The 18330-nt window shown below is 38.7% G+C and overlaps 1 protein-coding gene across 2 annotated transcripts; it reads left to right on the forward strand.

Annotated features, from left to right (window-relative positions):
* Positions 1 to 1719: 1719 nt before the first annotated feature.
* Positions 1720 to 17076, forward strand: cabp1b (calcium binding protein 1b; the record flags this gene model as incomplete). Of its 2 annotated transcripts, XM_079256717.1 has the most annotated exons (8): positions 1720 to 2388; positions 13664 to 13831; positions 14784 to 14814; positions 14925 to 15068; positions 15257 to 15366; positions 15491 to 15565; positions 15716 to 15788; positions 17051 to 17076. In XM_079256717.1, 8 exons carry the CDS (start codon positions 1720 to 1722, stop codon positions 17074 to 17076), a joined length of 1296 nt encoding a protein of 431 aa, XP_079112843.1. The 2 variants fall into 2 exon arrangements, with proteins under 2 accessions (XP_079112843.1, XP_079112844.1); XM_079256718.1 differs by lacking the exons at positions 1720 to 2388; positions 13664 to 13831 and adding an exon at positions 10769 to 10810.
* Positions 17077 to 18330: the final 1254 nt, after the last annotated feature.

Here is an 18330-nt window from a genome sequence, read left to right on the forward strand (position 1 = left end):
CATCACGATAAACAACTGCTGAAGACTTCAGTTTTATCTGATTTAGATATGTGTATGTATATATGTATGGATAGTTGACGAAGAATTGTAAAAACTGAAGAATTGAAAATGCCTCATTATGAACATGTGTAACTATAGTCCAACATTGGTGACACATGCCTGCATTGGATGAGATCTGCACTGTATGAAAAGGTAGCACAGGAGTTAAACCAGACTGCTGTTGAAGTGGAGATTAGTGCAATAGAGTGATCATACTTTGCCTCACCCTGGAGCAGAGACACAGATGTCAGAGAACAAAAATTCCCCAGAGAGGAGAGGGCAAAATCTGCTCATTTCTCTACTTTCCTCTGTGAAACATAATTCAGAACTTGAGTGTCTAATTGGCTGCATTTATTAACATTATTACTTCCCTTTGCCCTAAATCCTTTGACATCTGCTGTGAGAATTATGACCCTGAGTTTGCAGATGGGATGAGACTAAAGGATTTACACATTTTTGTTTTTGTAGCTGTTTTGTCTATTTGAGCTTGGCTTTTCGCCTGATTTTCTCATTGTGTCTTGCAGACTGTGTGAAAAGATGAATGAGTTGCACTTTAATTTATAGGAACACGTTAAAAAGAAAAAAAAAACAAAAACAATGCTGGCGCTGTCAGTGATAAAAAATGAACCGCAAACGGCATCTTTTATAGCTGAACTTAAGATGTCAACTTTGAGGTTGGATGAATAATGACCCAAGTAACATTATTTGATATCTGCCTGAATGTAGTACTTGTAGGAATTAGTTGGATTGTAACACGTGAAAGAAACTTAAAAAAATGAAGGAAAAACATTTTTTTGACTGAAGCTCCATAGTTTCTGTAAACTTTGCATATATGTATGTATGTATATATATGTATGTATATATATGTTATACACACACACACACACACACACACACACACACACACACACACACATATATATATATATATATATATATATATATATATATATATATATATATATTTATATATGTGTGTGTGTGTGTGTGTGTGTGGGTGTGGGTGTGTGTGTGTGTATTTATTCATTTATTTATATATGTACATATATTGGTGTCATCTGACCAAGCAGCCTGGAAATTATCTTTTTTTTCTTTCAAGAAAAGAGTGAGATTATATTAGATTAGAGTGAGACACAGAGTAGGAAGTATTTCCAATATGACATCTACTGTCATTTTGACCTTTGAGTTTTCCACCACATTGTCTGTAGGTCTGACGATGTACAGCCTATTTGCCCACCTGGGATTTAACCTACAGACAATTTATTCCAGTGCACTTTCATGTCCTCCTGCAATGAAACAGGACAAAGTTGACTATGCGAGAAGCTATCAGATTGCTGTGACGTATTTCTTAATTAACCATGTACGTGCAGTGTGCGCGACACACTGCGACGCAACACAGTGCTGTCATCCGAACTTAGTGGAGCCCCCCTGTGAAGCATCAGTCTGAGCGCCGGCTGCCACATCAGGCAGCACTTCACAGTGACTGCTCAACCAGGTGGATGCGGCTCCAACTTCAGACTTTCCTGAGATGGCCAAGCGTGCGGATGCAGGTTAAAGTGTGGGGAACATCTGCATGAGGCCAAATACCTGCACGTGCATCAAGGACTGCCTTCCTCACATGTTCTCGTGTCTCATCTTCCATCAGCCACATTTCGCCTGTCAAGCGCGAGAAGGCAAACCATGAGCTCTTCTCTCCCCAAAAGCGAGTCGACCACTTCTCTGCTGAAGTCATCAGGGCTCAACCGCAGGTCTGCACACTCGGATCACGGTCCTCACGGTCACCGGAGTCACCGCACCCATCATCCCACCGCAGCTGGAGGCAGAGAGGATGCACCCTGGACAGAGGAGTGCGAGGCCAGTGCGCGGAGACCTCTGTGCCAACCAGCACATGTCGACTCTCGGAATTTCAGCGAGCATCACCGGGTGCAGAGAAGTCACTCTCACCGGCAGCCGAGTCACCTGGACGATGGTTACGTTCAGGAGGATGTCAAGCACAGGTCGAGTCGGTATCAGAAAGAGCGCTCCAAGTCCTCCAGATCCAAACATCACCATCATCACCACGACTCCTCTAGAGGTGATCAGCACCATGCAGAGCATCTTCAGGGGGGCTCCCGTCAGGTCAAGAGGAGCTCTCCAACCCCATCTTATCCGAAACACGAGGACGACGCGGCTTTCTTCTTCGAACCCAGCGAGAGAGTAGTCAGCGGGTCCTCGTCCAGTCTCAGCTCCGACACACCTGCGACCAGCGCACCTGCCCAGTCCGCGTCCAGCAGGACGTCCAAAAGACTGAGCACAGTGTCCCAGCACGACGCCAGCCTTCATCCTATAGTAAAATCAGTCTTTGGACAGGTAAGACAGGTGATCAGAGAAATTTAAAAGCACGTTTAAAAGTTTATTCAAAGCCCAACTCAGGAAAATACGTTGACTGGCTAGAAGAGACAGTGCGTGATGGGTTTGCACTGTACATAATAAAAAGCTTAATCTTTAAAGTTTTGATTCACAAAATCAACATTTATTTCTTCATAACTTGAAAATTTATTTTGCAAAATCACTTAAAAAGTCTTTTTTTTTTTTTTTACAACAATTTATATTGCTCAAAGCTCATTCGCGTGTTTAGTGATGAGGTATGTAGCACAGGTGTGAATTTTAAAGCTGTATAGTAAATAAATAATAACTTGCAGCACCATGAATCCAATTCAGCTTTATTGTTAAAGCACTTTTAAAACAACACCTTACTGCTGTACACAGCAAAGAAATTTACAATCCAGTTCAAAATTCTTCATTACTTGTATTTAGCATGATTCTCAAGCTTTTTAAAATCGTTTATGTACTTGACTTTTTTTTTACTGAAAAAAATATTTTGACACTAAAAGACCAAGTTAGTCATCTTGCAAAATCTTATTCTTTGCATTAAAGTCAGCGTTCCTTCAATAACTGTAGGCATAGTTCTGGCTATTTATAACATTTCATATGTCAGAAATAGTATTGAAGAAATATTTAGATGATAAATTTTAACTTTCTCTTCAATCCACAAAAATGATCTATCAGCATAATAATAAAACAAAAACTCATTATTTTTGGTGTATTATGCTGTAGCATCAGAGAGCAGTGGTTGTATATCATTGCAGGATGCTCATAGTGAAAGTGTTGCTGATGTTTTCTATAACTGAAGGAGGCTCTCAGGTGAGATGCAGTGGAAGCTGGAACCTATAACATCACATGTGACTGACCCGCAACCACCCCAGCAGAGCAGATTAAAAATGAATGTGTGTTTTCAGTTCAAATCTGGCTCCTGTATATATCTGGTGTCCATTACTTTTACGCATGCTGATATGAATGCAGTGGCTTTCATTGTGACTGTCACCCGAGTATCAGCAGGTGGATCAGCTTACCCGCTGTGTGGAAAATGTTTCAAAGATGAGAGCTTGTCACTCATAGACACACTCACACACACACACACACACACATTTATCCACTTGTACATGTTAATCAATAAGTAATATCATTTATTCATTCTTGTGAGGGGACCTAAAAAATACATAGTTTTTCTACCAGATAGAACATTCCCTCTGTTTTTTTATGCAGCTCCACAGTTTTTGTTCCTCATCTCCCTCACTCCACCCACTCCTCTCTTTTCCAATCTTCTTGTTTCACTGAAATCCCTCTTTTTCTGTTAATGATAAAAAGCTCAAGAGGAGACAATTACCTCCATGTGCACTAATGTATTCCAGAAATAACTCCTCTCAATCCAGGCCAAAGCTTCAATCAGTCCTGGGGGGGTTCCAGCGAAGCAAAAAAGAAAAAAAAAAAAAGTGGTGTATGGTGTGTATATGAAGTCTCCAAAGCTGCTAAGATGTGTAAAAAGACAAAAAAGCTGGGAGATTTTATCAATTATGTTTGTGATTACATGTAAAAGTTTAATTTTTTACTGCACAAAATCACTGAAATTCCAGGAATTGTGAGAAAAGTGGTTTAATGTGAGCTGCAGATGTGACGAAGTATTTAAAGGCACTGAGGAAGCAGGGTTCCATTAGACTTCCATTAGCTTTGATTTAGTGGTGAAATTAGTTTCTGAACCATCAAGTTTAAAAATTGCATCAAGTTTTAAAAATGCAGACTGTTTGATTTCTGTGGTGATGTCACCGTGAAATGAACTCATATCTGACACAGATGCAGTTCTGAAGATGAACTGATGAGTGGACATGAGTTTATTTGTTTGTGTGAAAAAACAAGGAACAAATAGTGAATGATGCATGTGTGCACATGAACTAAAACGACAAAAGAAAATATCCATGAAACTTCAATATGCTGTTTGTTCTCCTTGAAAAGATGCGGCGTGATGCAGTTTGAGACGGCAAACTGTGCAAACACTTTTGTTTCTTTCTTATGTAACACTGAGATCTGCATACAATCCCAACAGTGCTCATTTGCCGCAAGTAAAAGAAGCTAAAAATAGCTCATCAAGACCTGATTATGAGAGACTGGAGCACAGCAATGGTTTTTCTTTTCTTGGCTAAATTAAATACACTTTAGCAAATATGCTAACTGACAGGGACGATCACTTTAACTGGTGAATCAAGGAACTACTTTCCAGCATGAACAGACATATTGCTGTAAGGTACCAGTTTATAATTCATCCAGAGTTCAGATGAATCACAGCAAGCAAAAAGTCCTGTGCTGTGCTTGTTGGTGAAATAGGTTGTTGCATTACAATAAGTCATGAAATCTCTCTCTTTTTTTTTTTTAAAGCATCTACATTTTGTATGTTTAAAACAGGCAGTCATCACAAAATGTTCTGGCCTTTAAACAATCCAGCTACAACAAGCATTGATGAAGGGATGAAGCAAGAGCTGTTTTTTTTTATCCCCTCCCAGTAGCATTGTTTCTATTCTAAGTGACTAAACATTTACAGTCATGTTTGTGATCTTTGCCAACCTTGAACTGCAGTATTGAAAGAGGTCTGTTATCTTCTGTGGAGAAATAGTCATCAAGGAGAGTGTTCTTTGTAAATGCAATTTAGATGAAAGGATATATTATCCAGCAGAGGGTGCAAGTGCCGTACTGATGAGCTTGAACTCAGTGCTTGTGTTTGAGGGGCAACAGTCCTAACAGTTAATTCTGTGTGGCATCAGTGAACCAGTAAAAGATAGCAGGGCAAGAACGCAAAGGAAGGAAAAAGGAAGAGAGAAATTACGAGGACAGAGGTAAAATAAGAAAAGGGTTTTTGTAGGCAGGCCTGATAATTGCACTATTCAGCTGTCAGTGCCCTTCTCCCATCTGACAGCTCTGAAGACCATGTGAGGAAAGGTCTTAAGTGACAAATTAGCTCATCATTTTCTTAGCTGGTTTTTCCTATTTCTCACCTCCACTGATGTTTCCTTTCTGCCCCACACTCTTTTTTTAATCTTTACTCTTACAAGACATCTTTTCTTCTGCCCTTTTTTTTTGTTGCCTGGGTCACACTGACCTTGATGACGTCTACGAAGGAATGGGCGAAAAAAGAGGCACGTGTTACAGAAAAAAAGGACCGGATCTGGAAGTGTAAGAAAAGAGAAGAGCAGCGCTGTTTTCACCCCAGCATACGCAGCAGATTGTCTGGAGAATATTAGGCTATTTTTAGACACAGATGGGTATTTTTATATCAGTGCTGCCAAAGACAGAGGTAGAAAATTCCCTCTGTTGAACCCTCTTCTTTTAGAGAATAGGATTAGAGCTCATGCACACAGTTCTCTTGTGCAGGAATGTTAGGTTCATGCTTGTGTGATGGTGCTAAATGCTTACTGAGGCCTGATGCTGAAAGAAAAAAGCAGATAAAGAAAGTGAAAGTTGAGCAAAAGGGCTCTATGGACAAGCAATGGAGATTCAACGCACATGCTGTGAAATGAGGCATCCATTTTTTTCCTTGCTGACGCACAAGCTGCAGCACAATACTACACTATCCTGCATGAAATTTGATAGTTGTGCTATTTCAGTGGATTAATCGGCAATGGGATGAAACTGTGACGTCTCAGCCAAAGCACAAGAAGATGACGTAAATGGTTTTTTTTTCTTTTTCTAATGCATCCGCTGTTGACGAAACCATACACTCAAAATATGTCTCATGGTCACATCATTAATTTGTCTTTGCATTAGGATTGAGCGTATAATTGAAAGACAGAGGAAGAATATGTTGCCTATGATTTCAAATGATTTTATTTAACTTAAAATGAAAGATACATAAATCATGCTTTATGATGCAGCGACTCTTCATTAAGATAGCTGATTAGTACGTGAGAGTTCATTATCACACCAGTCCCCTCCTTCTCTATCCTACATTGCTCATCTCATTTGTCAAAGTTGATAACCGTGGATAATGCAGGCATCAACATCTTCAGTAAATACCAATTTATTAAATTTTTTCTGAATGAGATTCCTGTCCAGCTCAAAGATAGAAATATCTTTGCCTTGCAATGAATACATTAAAAAAAAAATCACACTTTTTTGTTTATTATGATATAATTTTAGCTCAATAACATCTGATATTGATTTAACAGAGGCAACTTGTTAACATGCAGTGTCCAAACACATATGCAAAATTGTAGTCAGGAGTTTCTGAGTGAGTAAGTGTGCAAGCGAGAAGGAAAAGGATACAGAAACAGAGAGAGAGGGAGAGAGACAGAGGTGGAAACCATGCCCGTGCACACTATGGTGTGACATTATGAAAGCTGACGGCTCCTGTGTCTGACGTCTGATCTGTTCTGAAGTTCACAATGAGCCTCCGGTGAGAGGCTGGATGAATCATCCACAGAGCAGCACTGAGGAGCTGCACAGATACTGAATGGGAGTGAGATCTGAAACAACTTCAGCGTGAATGTATTTATTAAAATAACAGAACAGACAAGGTCGAACAGGAGAGGAGAATATGGACATATATTTGCACTGCTGTGACTGATGCTAACGTTACCTCAGGAGTGGATGCCCTGGTATATATTTGTTTTTTAAAGTGAGGTTTTGCATGTGGTAGTTTGTTGTTTTAGACCCAAATGGTGGATGTTTGATCATAACTAAGCAGAGTGGTTGTTGTGACATTAATCAGCTGAAAAGGGACTTATCTGAACGTTTTTTTTAATGAATTTCAGCCCAAAATATTTTAGTAAAAGTATGATTTTTTGAGAACCATTACTGCTTTGGTACTATAAACCTAATTTCTACGTAAATTGGGAACAATCTACATGGTATCTATCCCTAATTCAATAATCCTGACTTTTTCAGTATAAAAGAAAAGATGGAAATAACTGCATATTTGTCACAATTTAACTTATACTGATCAGTTTTTCATAACTGTTTGACCCAGTTCAGGGTTGTGGGAATGTTTTTGAATGGTGGAAAGAAGATCATGCAAAAGCCACATGGAAAGACTCAGTCAAGGTTCACCAACATTCTTGCTTTGAGGCTACAGTGCTAACCATTACATCACCACACAGCCCCCAATTCAAACTTTTGAAGAGGAAAAAAAGCATTAGTTTTGAAAAATCAAATAGTTCCTTTAAGAGAAAAACATCAGAGCTTCATTGTGCACTAATCTTCTGTGATACATGCAAGTCTACATTAAACAATGAAGCTCAGACCTTGATGGCTCCATTACTAATAATCTTATCAAATCTCTGGGAACTTGAAGTGCTTATAATATCTAATATACTGTTCTGTTCTTCAACCATAAAGCATGCCACGTGATAATAAGTGACCCACTCCCCATTTTAAATTACACATACTGTCCTCTCAAGGACTGACAAATAGTCTGAGTAATTTCTTATGCTATTTATTGGGATAAAATTACATGAAATACTTACACCAGAGATGTGTCTTACTAGTATGGTATTATTCATTCTGGATTAGTCCAATAATAATAATAATAATAATAAGTGATCTCAGGATAGTTGAGACTTTCTCACCTAAAATACTTAAAAAACTAAACAACCAACAACAACAACAACAACAACAACAACAACAAAAAACAGTTCAAGAGCCAGTATCAACTAGTGTGAGGTGTCTGCAGAGGACAGTTGCATTGTCAGAGCACATTGTACTTCTGTGGGAAGCTGTCAGTCTAGCTTCCATAGTTTTCATGAGAAACGTAAATATATAATGGACTATTTTTAAGAAACACAGACGCAGCATCAACTTGGACATTTGGTTTGAAAGCTGGCATTCAGCAGTTTCCTCTTTTGAAAATTTAAGTCACAAAAAAAGCAGCTAAAAGACAGAGAACAATCGCTGATCTCAAAAAATCTTCCAGGACAGACAACCTGGATTCTTATCCCTGAAAAATGGTTTCAAATAAAGTTGCTGAGCCTGTTGTGCATGTATTTAATTTAACTCTTCAATCAAGCACAATACCTACAATTTGGAAAGCTGCACAGGTTCATTTCTTATATAAAGTTGGAAATCGTTCTGTAAAACAAGTGTTCCACCGTTTCAAAACAGTCCTGGCTGAGATCTTTGAAGCACGGGTTGTTTAACAACTGACAGTTTTTATCCAATGAGATTTTCTGAGAATTTCGGGCTTGGCTTTAGCAGTGGGCACAGTATTACTGCAGTATTATGCTACTGGGGGCTTGGACAGAAAAAAAGACGAGACTTTGACTCTTGATTTGAAAATCTGATCGTGTGGATCGTGAACTGTTTTGAGACAAACTCCTGACTATTAACTTTGACCATAAAACTCTTAAATGATTTAGAACTTACTTTCCTTTTAAGACACAGTGTGTCCAAGGAGATGGTCACAAATCTGATTTTCTTGAGAATAACTAAAGTTATTCTCCAAGTTTACTTCTGGCTTCTATTTTATTCATAATTTTTTTTATAAGCAATTTACATAAGTTGAACCAGACATCACTGACCATTTGTGTACAACAGTACTGCTATATGCTAATCTTTGTTGGTACCCTTTTTTCTGTCATCTCTAAGTACCATCTATCCTCCAAGTGGTTGCACTTGAATGTTCCTTGACCTTTGACAAGCTTTGGTAAAAAAAAAAAAAAAAAAAAAAAAAAAAAAAAGATTCCCACCATGCACCATGGTCATAAAATAATCTCCAAAAAAGTCATTTGCCAAATGAGTAAATTTGCTCTACCAAGAAGACTTTTGTAGGTAAAAAGATCCCTTTGATAATCTGAATTTTTAAGTTGTTTTTTTAAGTAATTTGTAATGGAATTTACATAGTATCGCTGGACCTGACAGAAGGGGACAGAAAAAACATGGAAACAGAAATAGACAGAAAAAAGGAGGAGACAAAGATATATAGAAAACAAAAAAATCCAACCTGAGATTCTAAACAATCTTCACCTGACAACAATATAAGTGACACCTATTGGATGATAGGATGACAAAACAAAATGAAAAAAACAGAACAAACAAAAAAACCCCCACTTAAAATAGACTTTGGTTACAGCAACTCATTACATTAAATAAAAAAAAATCTTATTTTACTGCTTACTGCTTAGATGAAATATATCTAGACTGCAATATTTATGTAATGGCATAAACAGTGCTACATTTGCAGAGTTTAAGTATAAAGTAGTAGATTAATGGTTTCGTAGAAATTGTACTATTTTTTTACCACTATCTTTTAGATTAGCCCCATATAGGCCCTGTTCTTAACAAAAAATTGGTATGTGTGTGGACCAGACAGGCAGTGAGAGAGCATTTCTTTGCCTGTCTGTGTGTATTTGCTTTTGCACGTGCTGCTTTGCATCCTCCAGCATTGTGGCTCGGCATCCTTGTGTCATTTCTTGCACATTTTGGCTTTGATCTGAATCCAAGCCCTTCAAGCTTAACATGACTTTGTGATGCCTCTATGTAGAGGCGGATAGATGCTGGGGGTAGAGCAGGGAGACTAGGGGTGGGGGAGAGAGAAAGCGTGTTATATTTTTAGCTCCACAAACCCAACATCCAAGTGTGTTTAGTCAAGTGTATGCGAGTCTGTGTGTGTGTGTGTGTGTGTGTGTGTGTGTGTGTGTGTGTGTGTGTGTGTGTGTGTGTGTGTGTATGTGTGTGTGTGTGTGTGTGTGTGTGTTTGTGTGAGCATATTTGGATTAGTGTCTCCAGCATCTTGCTCAGGGGAAGGTAATATGCTTGTCCGAACGAGCTTCTTCTGTCACATAGATGGTTTAAAACTGTGGAGTTGGTGGTAGTTGGGGGCTGTGGGAAAAAGAGCACGAGACAGACTGACGGACACACAAAGAGAGATAGAGGGTAGAGGAGAGGGAGGAGGGAAGGGAAGACACTGTAGGAGAGAGTATGGGATGAATAAGCAATCCTGCTTCTCCACTTCTGGCACTTGCATCTTGCGCTGATCACATGCATGCTTCCTCTTCATTACTATTCTTTATGTTCCTCTGACCTGTCCTTCATTCCTCTTTACATATTTCCCTCTTTGTCTCAGCATCCCTTCCCTCATACTGTTTAGCATCATTGCCTCAAGGTCCTCTCCGCCCTGCACAATCCTTCATCTTTTCCTGTCTTATCCTCTTCTCCAACTCCTACGGTCCCTCTCTCTTTTCCTAAATGTCCTCTTGTATTAGTCAATGACCCACTGAAACCTCTCTACCTTCCTAATGACTCCTATTCTGATGCATGCCTGGAAACACATGCAAACACACATGCATACACGTGCACTTACAGACAGGCACATCACCAAATTTAGCGAGAAAACATAAAGCATTTTTTTTAACTGATGCTGTTTTTTGCAATGGGAAACTCTGTAAAGTCGCTAAAAATTTTCACCAAAAAGGTAAGATCTGCTCTGAGGTTTTTCACCCTGTTGTGATCTCCCTGCCTGCCCTGACTCCTGGTGCATGTTTGTGTAATGGTGTGTCCCCAACTGGACCAATGGCTACTAAATTTGACAGAATCTTTACTGACTGATCGCTCTGTTCTGTCTGACAATTCACTGCCAGGCTGCATTGAACTGCTGGAGCCTATGAGTGGATACACAAGTAAAGCTCATACTGTAGTATAACACGACTGCCGTTTAAACTTGTAACAGTTGGCTGTCCTTAAGACTCATCCTGCATCCATATTATGTCTATTTTTTTACTCACACTGCATAGTTGTAGTTGGAAGAACTGTGCAGTGATCAGTGAGCTTTTGTTATACCTGTTGACCGAGTCTGTAAATTTTTCCTAACCTTAAGTTACCTAGGCTGCATTTGAAACCTTCCTCAATAAAAAGCACATTATGCCGTTGTGTTGTTAAAGCGCCTGCTGGATGATATCAGTCAGTTGATGTTGCGATCTGGTGCGCAATAATCAAATTTTTTTTGCTTAAATTCTCAATCAGCACAGTCTTTTGATGTGTCTAATTTGGAAATACATCTTAAATTTGCAGTCCGTGCCAAGTCAGCCGAAACTTGAATAGACTCTTACTGCGGAAATGAACCCCACAAATAGAATTTCTTTCATATCAGCAGCTGCACATCCTAGAGGACGCACAATATGACAAGGAACTGTTGATGCCATCTGTTCAGAATGGGTTGTAGTACTGCAGAAATTCTTTCTTGACCTCAGTTGTCCTCTCTCTTCCAGATTTGTGTTTTTCTGTGTGTGTGTGTGTGTGTGTGTGTGTACGGGTTTTTTATGTTATATAACTGCTAGCACGAGGCTTCATAGTACTTTTCTGGCATGATGTAGCTTGGCCAGCCCAGTTCCATGCATCACTTGGTCAGATTACCCAGTGGGCATCCGTTCCTGTAGTGAGAACTGTAGGAATGCACAAACTGGCATTAGGAGTGGCATTGTAACAGATGGAGTGTGAAGGTCATTTGTAAAGCATAAAATACAGTGTATTTCTGCATTAACACAAGCTTACACTGAAACCTTTCTTTGGATGTGCATGTGAATGTCCTACGTTTGCTGTATATGCGTCTGACAATGGGACCAGCTCATGTCAGAGATTATTAAAGCAGCAGTTAAAAGGACCCTTGGTAATTTGTTCAGATATTGAGTCTATTCCACTTGCTTTGGCAGAAGTAGATAATTCTTTGCTGAATTGGACATTGCAATGTAGATAAAAAACCAGCATTCCATGTTTTAGCAGGAATGAGGAAAATCACAGCTTTATAAATCTCAGTTTAATAAAAAAAAAAAGTGCATATCATAATCCATTTACTAATTGCATCTTATGAGCTGCATTAGGCTACTTATAACTCCAGTTTTAGCAGGATGACTGGACCATATTTGACTTTATTTAGAGGCAGTCAGAGATTGTCTGTTTTTAATTAACCTGTAGCTCCCTCAGTAATTGGGCTGACTGCTGTAACAACAGCATTTGGCCCCTGGCTGATTACCTAATTGGTAATTATAATCTTATGGTTGACAGCATTTTTTCTCTATCTTCTGGACAACTCTGTTGCTTTGTGTTCACAAAAAAGGCCAAATGTTGCCACTTATGGGGAAATGCAAAACACTGACTGCAAAGGACCAAGGCACGAGTCTTTTAAGGGGAAAATGAATGCACTTTATACCCAATCTGAAACAGTTCTCTGATATATCATTTAAACTTTGGAGCCCTGCTATGGTAAACATGGTCCATAGTTCGAGTGCAGCCGCTTCTCTCTCACCCCCTTGACAGCAGTGCTCAGGTGACGCTTTGTTCCAGGCAGCTCCTTTTCCCTCTGATTCTGGGAGTTTATGTAGAGAAGCCTCTTCCATCCGACTGGCCACAGCTCCTACTGGGGAGGGCGAGCAAACCCCACACATGCATCAAATGGTTAAAGACCAGTAGAGAGGGAGGAGCTTAATAGTTTATGACGTCAAAAAACTGACATTTTAAAACGGGCTGTTTAGATGCTTAATTTCAAAGTTTGCTAAAACTTTAGTTAGTCCTAGGGTTGTTTTTTATAGGAATTTTTGGTCTGTTCGTGACTTAAAAAGCCATACAAGACAATTCTAAGCCCTTAGAAGTAATTTTTGCATGCAACATCCCCTTTAAATTGAAGCACAGAAAGTCAATCGCACCTCCCTCAACTAGTTGTGGAACTGTAATGCATGTTTGATCTCCATTGTATCATCAGGTTGCTTCTCTTTTTAATTGTTTTTGGGACATTGAACATTTAGATATTTAATATTTCACAATATGACTATTACTGACAAGGTCTGGCTGTCATTTATACAGTATGGAGTCTGGAAATATTGTGCTCACTGTGTTGTAGTGCATTGATTTGGAAAATACAGGTGAACAGTCATAAGGCGGTAAAAAGTGATCATTTCAAGATGAAAAGAGGTGAATGGCTTTTGTATGGAGTTAGATGACTGGGCTTGTTTGTTACAGATCATGTGGAGAGTTTCTGCAGTTTCATTAAGCAGGATGGATTCATAGATGGCATCAGTTGCTATGTCATGAAACATGTATTATACCCTTTTCTGTCTGACTGAACTCCTTTTCCTATTGTGACTAACCTGGATCCACACCTTCTAATAACTGGCAGACATGTCTGTCACCCACGATCCCCTCTGAGCATCCCCATCCTCCCAACTCCATGTTGGCTCCTTGTTGACACCATTAATCAACAAATTGAGTCACAGTCTCTACCCCTGTCTTTGCCTCTACTCCGATATCTGGTCCTTCACCCTGGATGCTGCTCCAGGACCAGAAGAAGAACTACAAAGCAGTGCAGTCCTGTGAGGAGGGGGGATCTGGGGGGGCCTATCTAGAGCCACTAGTAGCCCTAGCCCAGAACGGAGCCAACATGCACAACGTACTGGGTCCTGCTTGCATCTTTCTACGCAAGGGCTTCGCTGAGAGCCGGCAGGCTGTACGTAAGTCCAAAATATCATGTGCATGCATGCTGAGTAAGGTTAGCAGATGATGCAGTTCATGCACACTAAGCAAAGCACATTATGAGTGTGTGCAGTGATCACCTTCTACTGTAAAAGTCAGTTCTTGAAAAAAAGAGAAGTAGTGCAGAGAAGATGGTATTTTGACAACTTGAAATCTTTATAGGAGGAGTCTTAAATATTAACATGGTAAAAAAAAATTTAAAAAAGTGTGTCTGTTTGTATGTGTGCGGCAAATGCTTAAACATCAGGTTGGATTCATAACTCTGGAGCATGGTGGACACTGGAGGAGTAAAGAAGCAATATGCGTATGGTTTTGTCTGAAAGTCGTCTCACATGGGTATAATTTCTCTTCAACTATCCCCACAAGAGGACAAAATATATCAAAGTGTTAGTACAAATAAAAGACAATGATCCTGAAATATTAATTGCAGATTATGGCTTCCTAGACAGTGCTGCTTGCTTCACTTGGGGATTAGGACTGAATTCTTCAAACGCAGTGGAGTGGCACTTTAAAGGGACTATTTAGTCTGAAACAGCTTTCTGCACTTTCAGAAATTCAAGCAACTCGCTGATAAAAACAAGCCAATTTTCAACTCACATCATATAAATAAAAGGGGTTTCCTTTTCTGCAAGTGCTAACAATATGCACATTAACCTCATTCAACTACTATTTCTGTATTTCACTTTGATCCAAGTGCCAAATTTTCAAACAAATTGCAAAGACTCAGCATGTTTTCTTTAACGTGTGATCTCACTGATGAGCTCTTCCTCCTTAGTTGGAAGCAAACCTGAAAAGGGTTGGCGCACACTGGAAGTCACCTTCTTATTTCCACAGCATCCTGTTGTGAGAGAAATGCTGGGTGTTGGCATGACTTGTGACATGTCAGCAGTATTTGGATCCTAACCTTGCATTGTAATCCCTCACAGGACCGGGAGTTGAGGCCAGAAGAAATGGATGGTATGATACTATATTTGGCACCAACAAAGTACACAAGTTAAACTGATATTTCCTCTTCCTCTTTTACTGATATGTCCTCTTGTAATTTTTTTCTCTTGCTTGTCCTATAGAGCTGCGTGAGGCCTTCAAGGAGTTTGACAAAGACAAAGATGGGTTTATTGGCTGTAAAGACCTGGGGAACTGCATGAGAACGATGGGATACATGCCAACAGAGATGGAATTAATAGAACTGAGCCAGCAGATCAACATGAACTGTAACTAGAACTGTATTTGTTTGCCTGACCATGTATTTGAATTATTTTAGCCTATTTTGCTTCACACTGACTACTCAGTGTCAAATGTGCAGAAAGTTTTGTACACACCCATTGACAACTGGAGAAAAAAGATCTGGTGATGTTGCGTCTATACTGAGCTTAACCCTTCTTTTCCATCTGCCCATTAGTGGGAGGACATGTTGACTTTGAGGACTTTGTTGAACTCATGGGACCCAAACTGCTGGCTGAAACAGCAGACATGATCGGGGTGAAGGAACTGAGGGATGCTTTCAAGGAGGTAAGTAATACAAACAGAAACAGGTCAATATGAATGAAAAAGACAAGAGATATGGTGATTTCATATTGTGATTTAATTCAAATGATTAATGTTTTAATGATCTGTTTACATTTATCAATTTCAGTTTGACACTAACGGTGACGGCCAGATCAGCACTGCTGAACTCAGAGAAGCAATGAAAAAACTGTTAGGACAGCAGGTAAACAGCTGCTGGGAGAATTTGCCCTCCTCTTCATCGTGCTCCGTCAGTCACTGTCTGCCTGATTTTAGTCTGTCGTCTCTACATGTAACAGTATTCTGAATTTGTGCCACAGATGTTCCCACTCTCCTTACAACTTAACTTTTTCAGGTTGGACACAGAGATCTGGAGGAGATTTTACGAGACATTGATTTAAATGGAGATGGACATGTGGACTTTGAAGGTAAAAAAGCAGACATATTTAGCAAATACACCAAAACACATGGTTCTGATATATGTTTACATATTTTCTATGGGTTGTCAACACTCTGCTGTTTGTTAGTGAAACATACACAGATTTATATCTATCTAAATTCCAATATGTATCAGTTTTGTAATTTCATATCATTCTGGTACTGAGTTGATGGGATGAAGGAATGTTTGTCAGATTATTTCTTTGCCAAGGGATTTTTTTCACCTACAAGATTACACACCAAGAAAATGATGCGCACAAGCAGGAATGGATAAAAATAGCAGGGAGAGTAATTTTACTGCAACATACAATTTTATATTTTGTTTTGTTGTGTTTTACATGCAGTTGATAAAAGGTCCAAAGCCCATTCAATACATGTATATGCTCATTAAATCAATTCCATTGTCTGACTTTTGTCTGCTGCCAAGCAGTGTGCAGCAGTCATTGGAGGTTGTCTGTTGAAACCAGCTGCTTACTTCTTCTGAAAACAATCCCATGCCAAATTGAAGCAGTTTAGAGAGAAAACTAGGTAGTTGTGTGTTTTTTGTACCATACTATACTATACTATAAATACTGTATATGTAGCATTACAAATCAGGACTTAAGAAGATTATAATCACTGGAACAATGACCTCAATGAATAACAAGGTTTTTTTTTTAAATTTCTTTTTTTCATATCTGCTCTTTGTTAGAAAACTCAATCATAAACCATACATTTCCAGAACACTAGTTTCTTGGGGGTTATTAAGGTTTGCTGGTTCAGCGGCAATGTTAACCTAGACTAAAAGGTAATCCTGGGTTTTCTGTTCCAAACAGGCTAATCTAGATAAATTAGTATAGACACTTAGCTGTGAACATAGCCTGGTAAGAAGGCTATGTTGGTTTCGTGCCCAACTTCTCTCGAGTGTAATGATTTGTGGAAAAATCGCACAACTGTAATCAAATCTATCAGAACACCTTTAATTAAAAGAAATTAACAGGTAACTCTGTTTCCAATTGTTATTTTGTTTAATTTCTCTGGCAACATTCCAACTGAATGCTTCATTACCTGAAAAAGGAAACACTTTGTTTTGTGGTGACCTTCAGCGAGATTAGAAACCCAATAATTCTGGTAGTCTTTTTTTAGTGGTGGTGTCAATTAAAATTTAGCTCTTGTCAAGCAAAATTAATTTCTCATTTTAATTATTTTATATATATTTCAACTAAAGATGGTTCTTCATTTTGTGAACAATCTCTTCTTTTTTAATTCACAGAATTTGTCCGGATGATGTCTCGGTGAGTTCAGTTCAGTGACACATCTCAGGCACTGAAAAAACCCAGGAATCTATCCTAGATTTGAAAGAAATTTTAAAAGTCCAGCACAGATTTAAGATAGATCTTGAACTTCTTGAACTGTCCATAAAAAAGGCAGCAAAAATACATATCAACCTGCCCTGAAACTGCCGTGCTGAAGCACAGTGGCTGATGACTACAGCCAGTGGGAGCACTGTTAATAACACACTGCTGCTGTTCCTTAGAGCATAAACAAAACCAACGGCTGCATTTCTTACTTTTGTGGGACACATTTTAAAACTGTATTTTGCTTGATTAATGATTTTATGTGATTCAACCCAGTGGTTAAAGGGTGAAATGATGTTTGAGTAATTTTTCTCAAATGCAGATAAAAGTTATTATAAATGTATGTTGTAGCAATTAAGATGATATATATTTTTAAGATATGCCAGCAGTATGCCAGCAGAGACCCAAACTGACACAGCACATTCCATGTTAATGCTGAGGTTATATCAAGCACAAATACAAAGGTAATATGGAAAAATGCATTGTTACCTATTCATATCTGTGTGTTTATTCTTCTTGCATATTGTTGTTTCTCTTCGTAAATTGTCACCGGAGACTGTCATCAAACCCAGATTATTTAAGACCAGTATTTGTCAGGTGATAAAGTGTAATGTAGCACCAATGTTTCTTCTTTTGACTTCAAAAACATTATGCCCATCTTACTGTGATAAACATATTATTTCCAGTGTACATAAGGCTATGAGACTCCTGCACCCGCTGACAGTCTGCAAGGGAATTATTGCTCATCTTTATAACTGTGATAAGCCTTTAAATTATTTGTATATTTTACTATGTCTGATTATAATTATGCATGAGAACTCGGAATACATGAAACATGGTTTTGGTTGGACTGTGTTGTTACGAGTTCAATCAATGAAATAAAGAGTCTGTTAATGCTTTGATTTTCTTTTCAGACAGATTTCAGATTTTTAAAAAAAAGTTTTTGGGGAATGGCTACACTTTTTAAACTATAATACCTCAAAGTGAATAGAACAATCAACCTTTTCCATGCTCCTGTAGACCAGTGTAATCCTGAACCAATTTCATTACATTTATTATTGATATGTGTAAGGAAGCAGTATGTGCTTCTTTATGAAAAAAGCCAAAGAAAGTTCAGAAAATATTGCTGAATTTTAATTCAGTTTAGTAAGTGTTGTGACAGCTGCACTATTGCAAGACTGTTCATAAATTACCA

This window comes from Telmatherina bonti (assembly GCF_933228915.1).
Source record: "Telmatherina bonti genome assembly, chromosome: 17".
Taxonomy (NCBI): Eukaryota; Metazoa; Chordata; class Actinopteri; order Atheriniformes; family Telmatherinidae; genus Telmatherina; species Telmatherina bonti.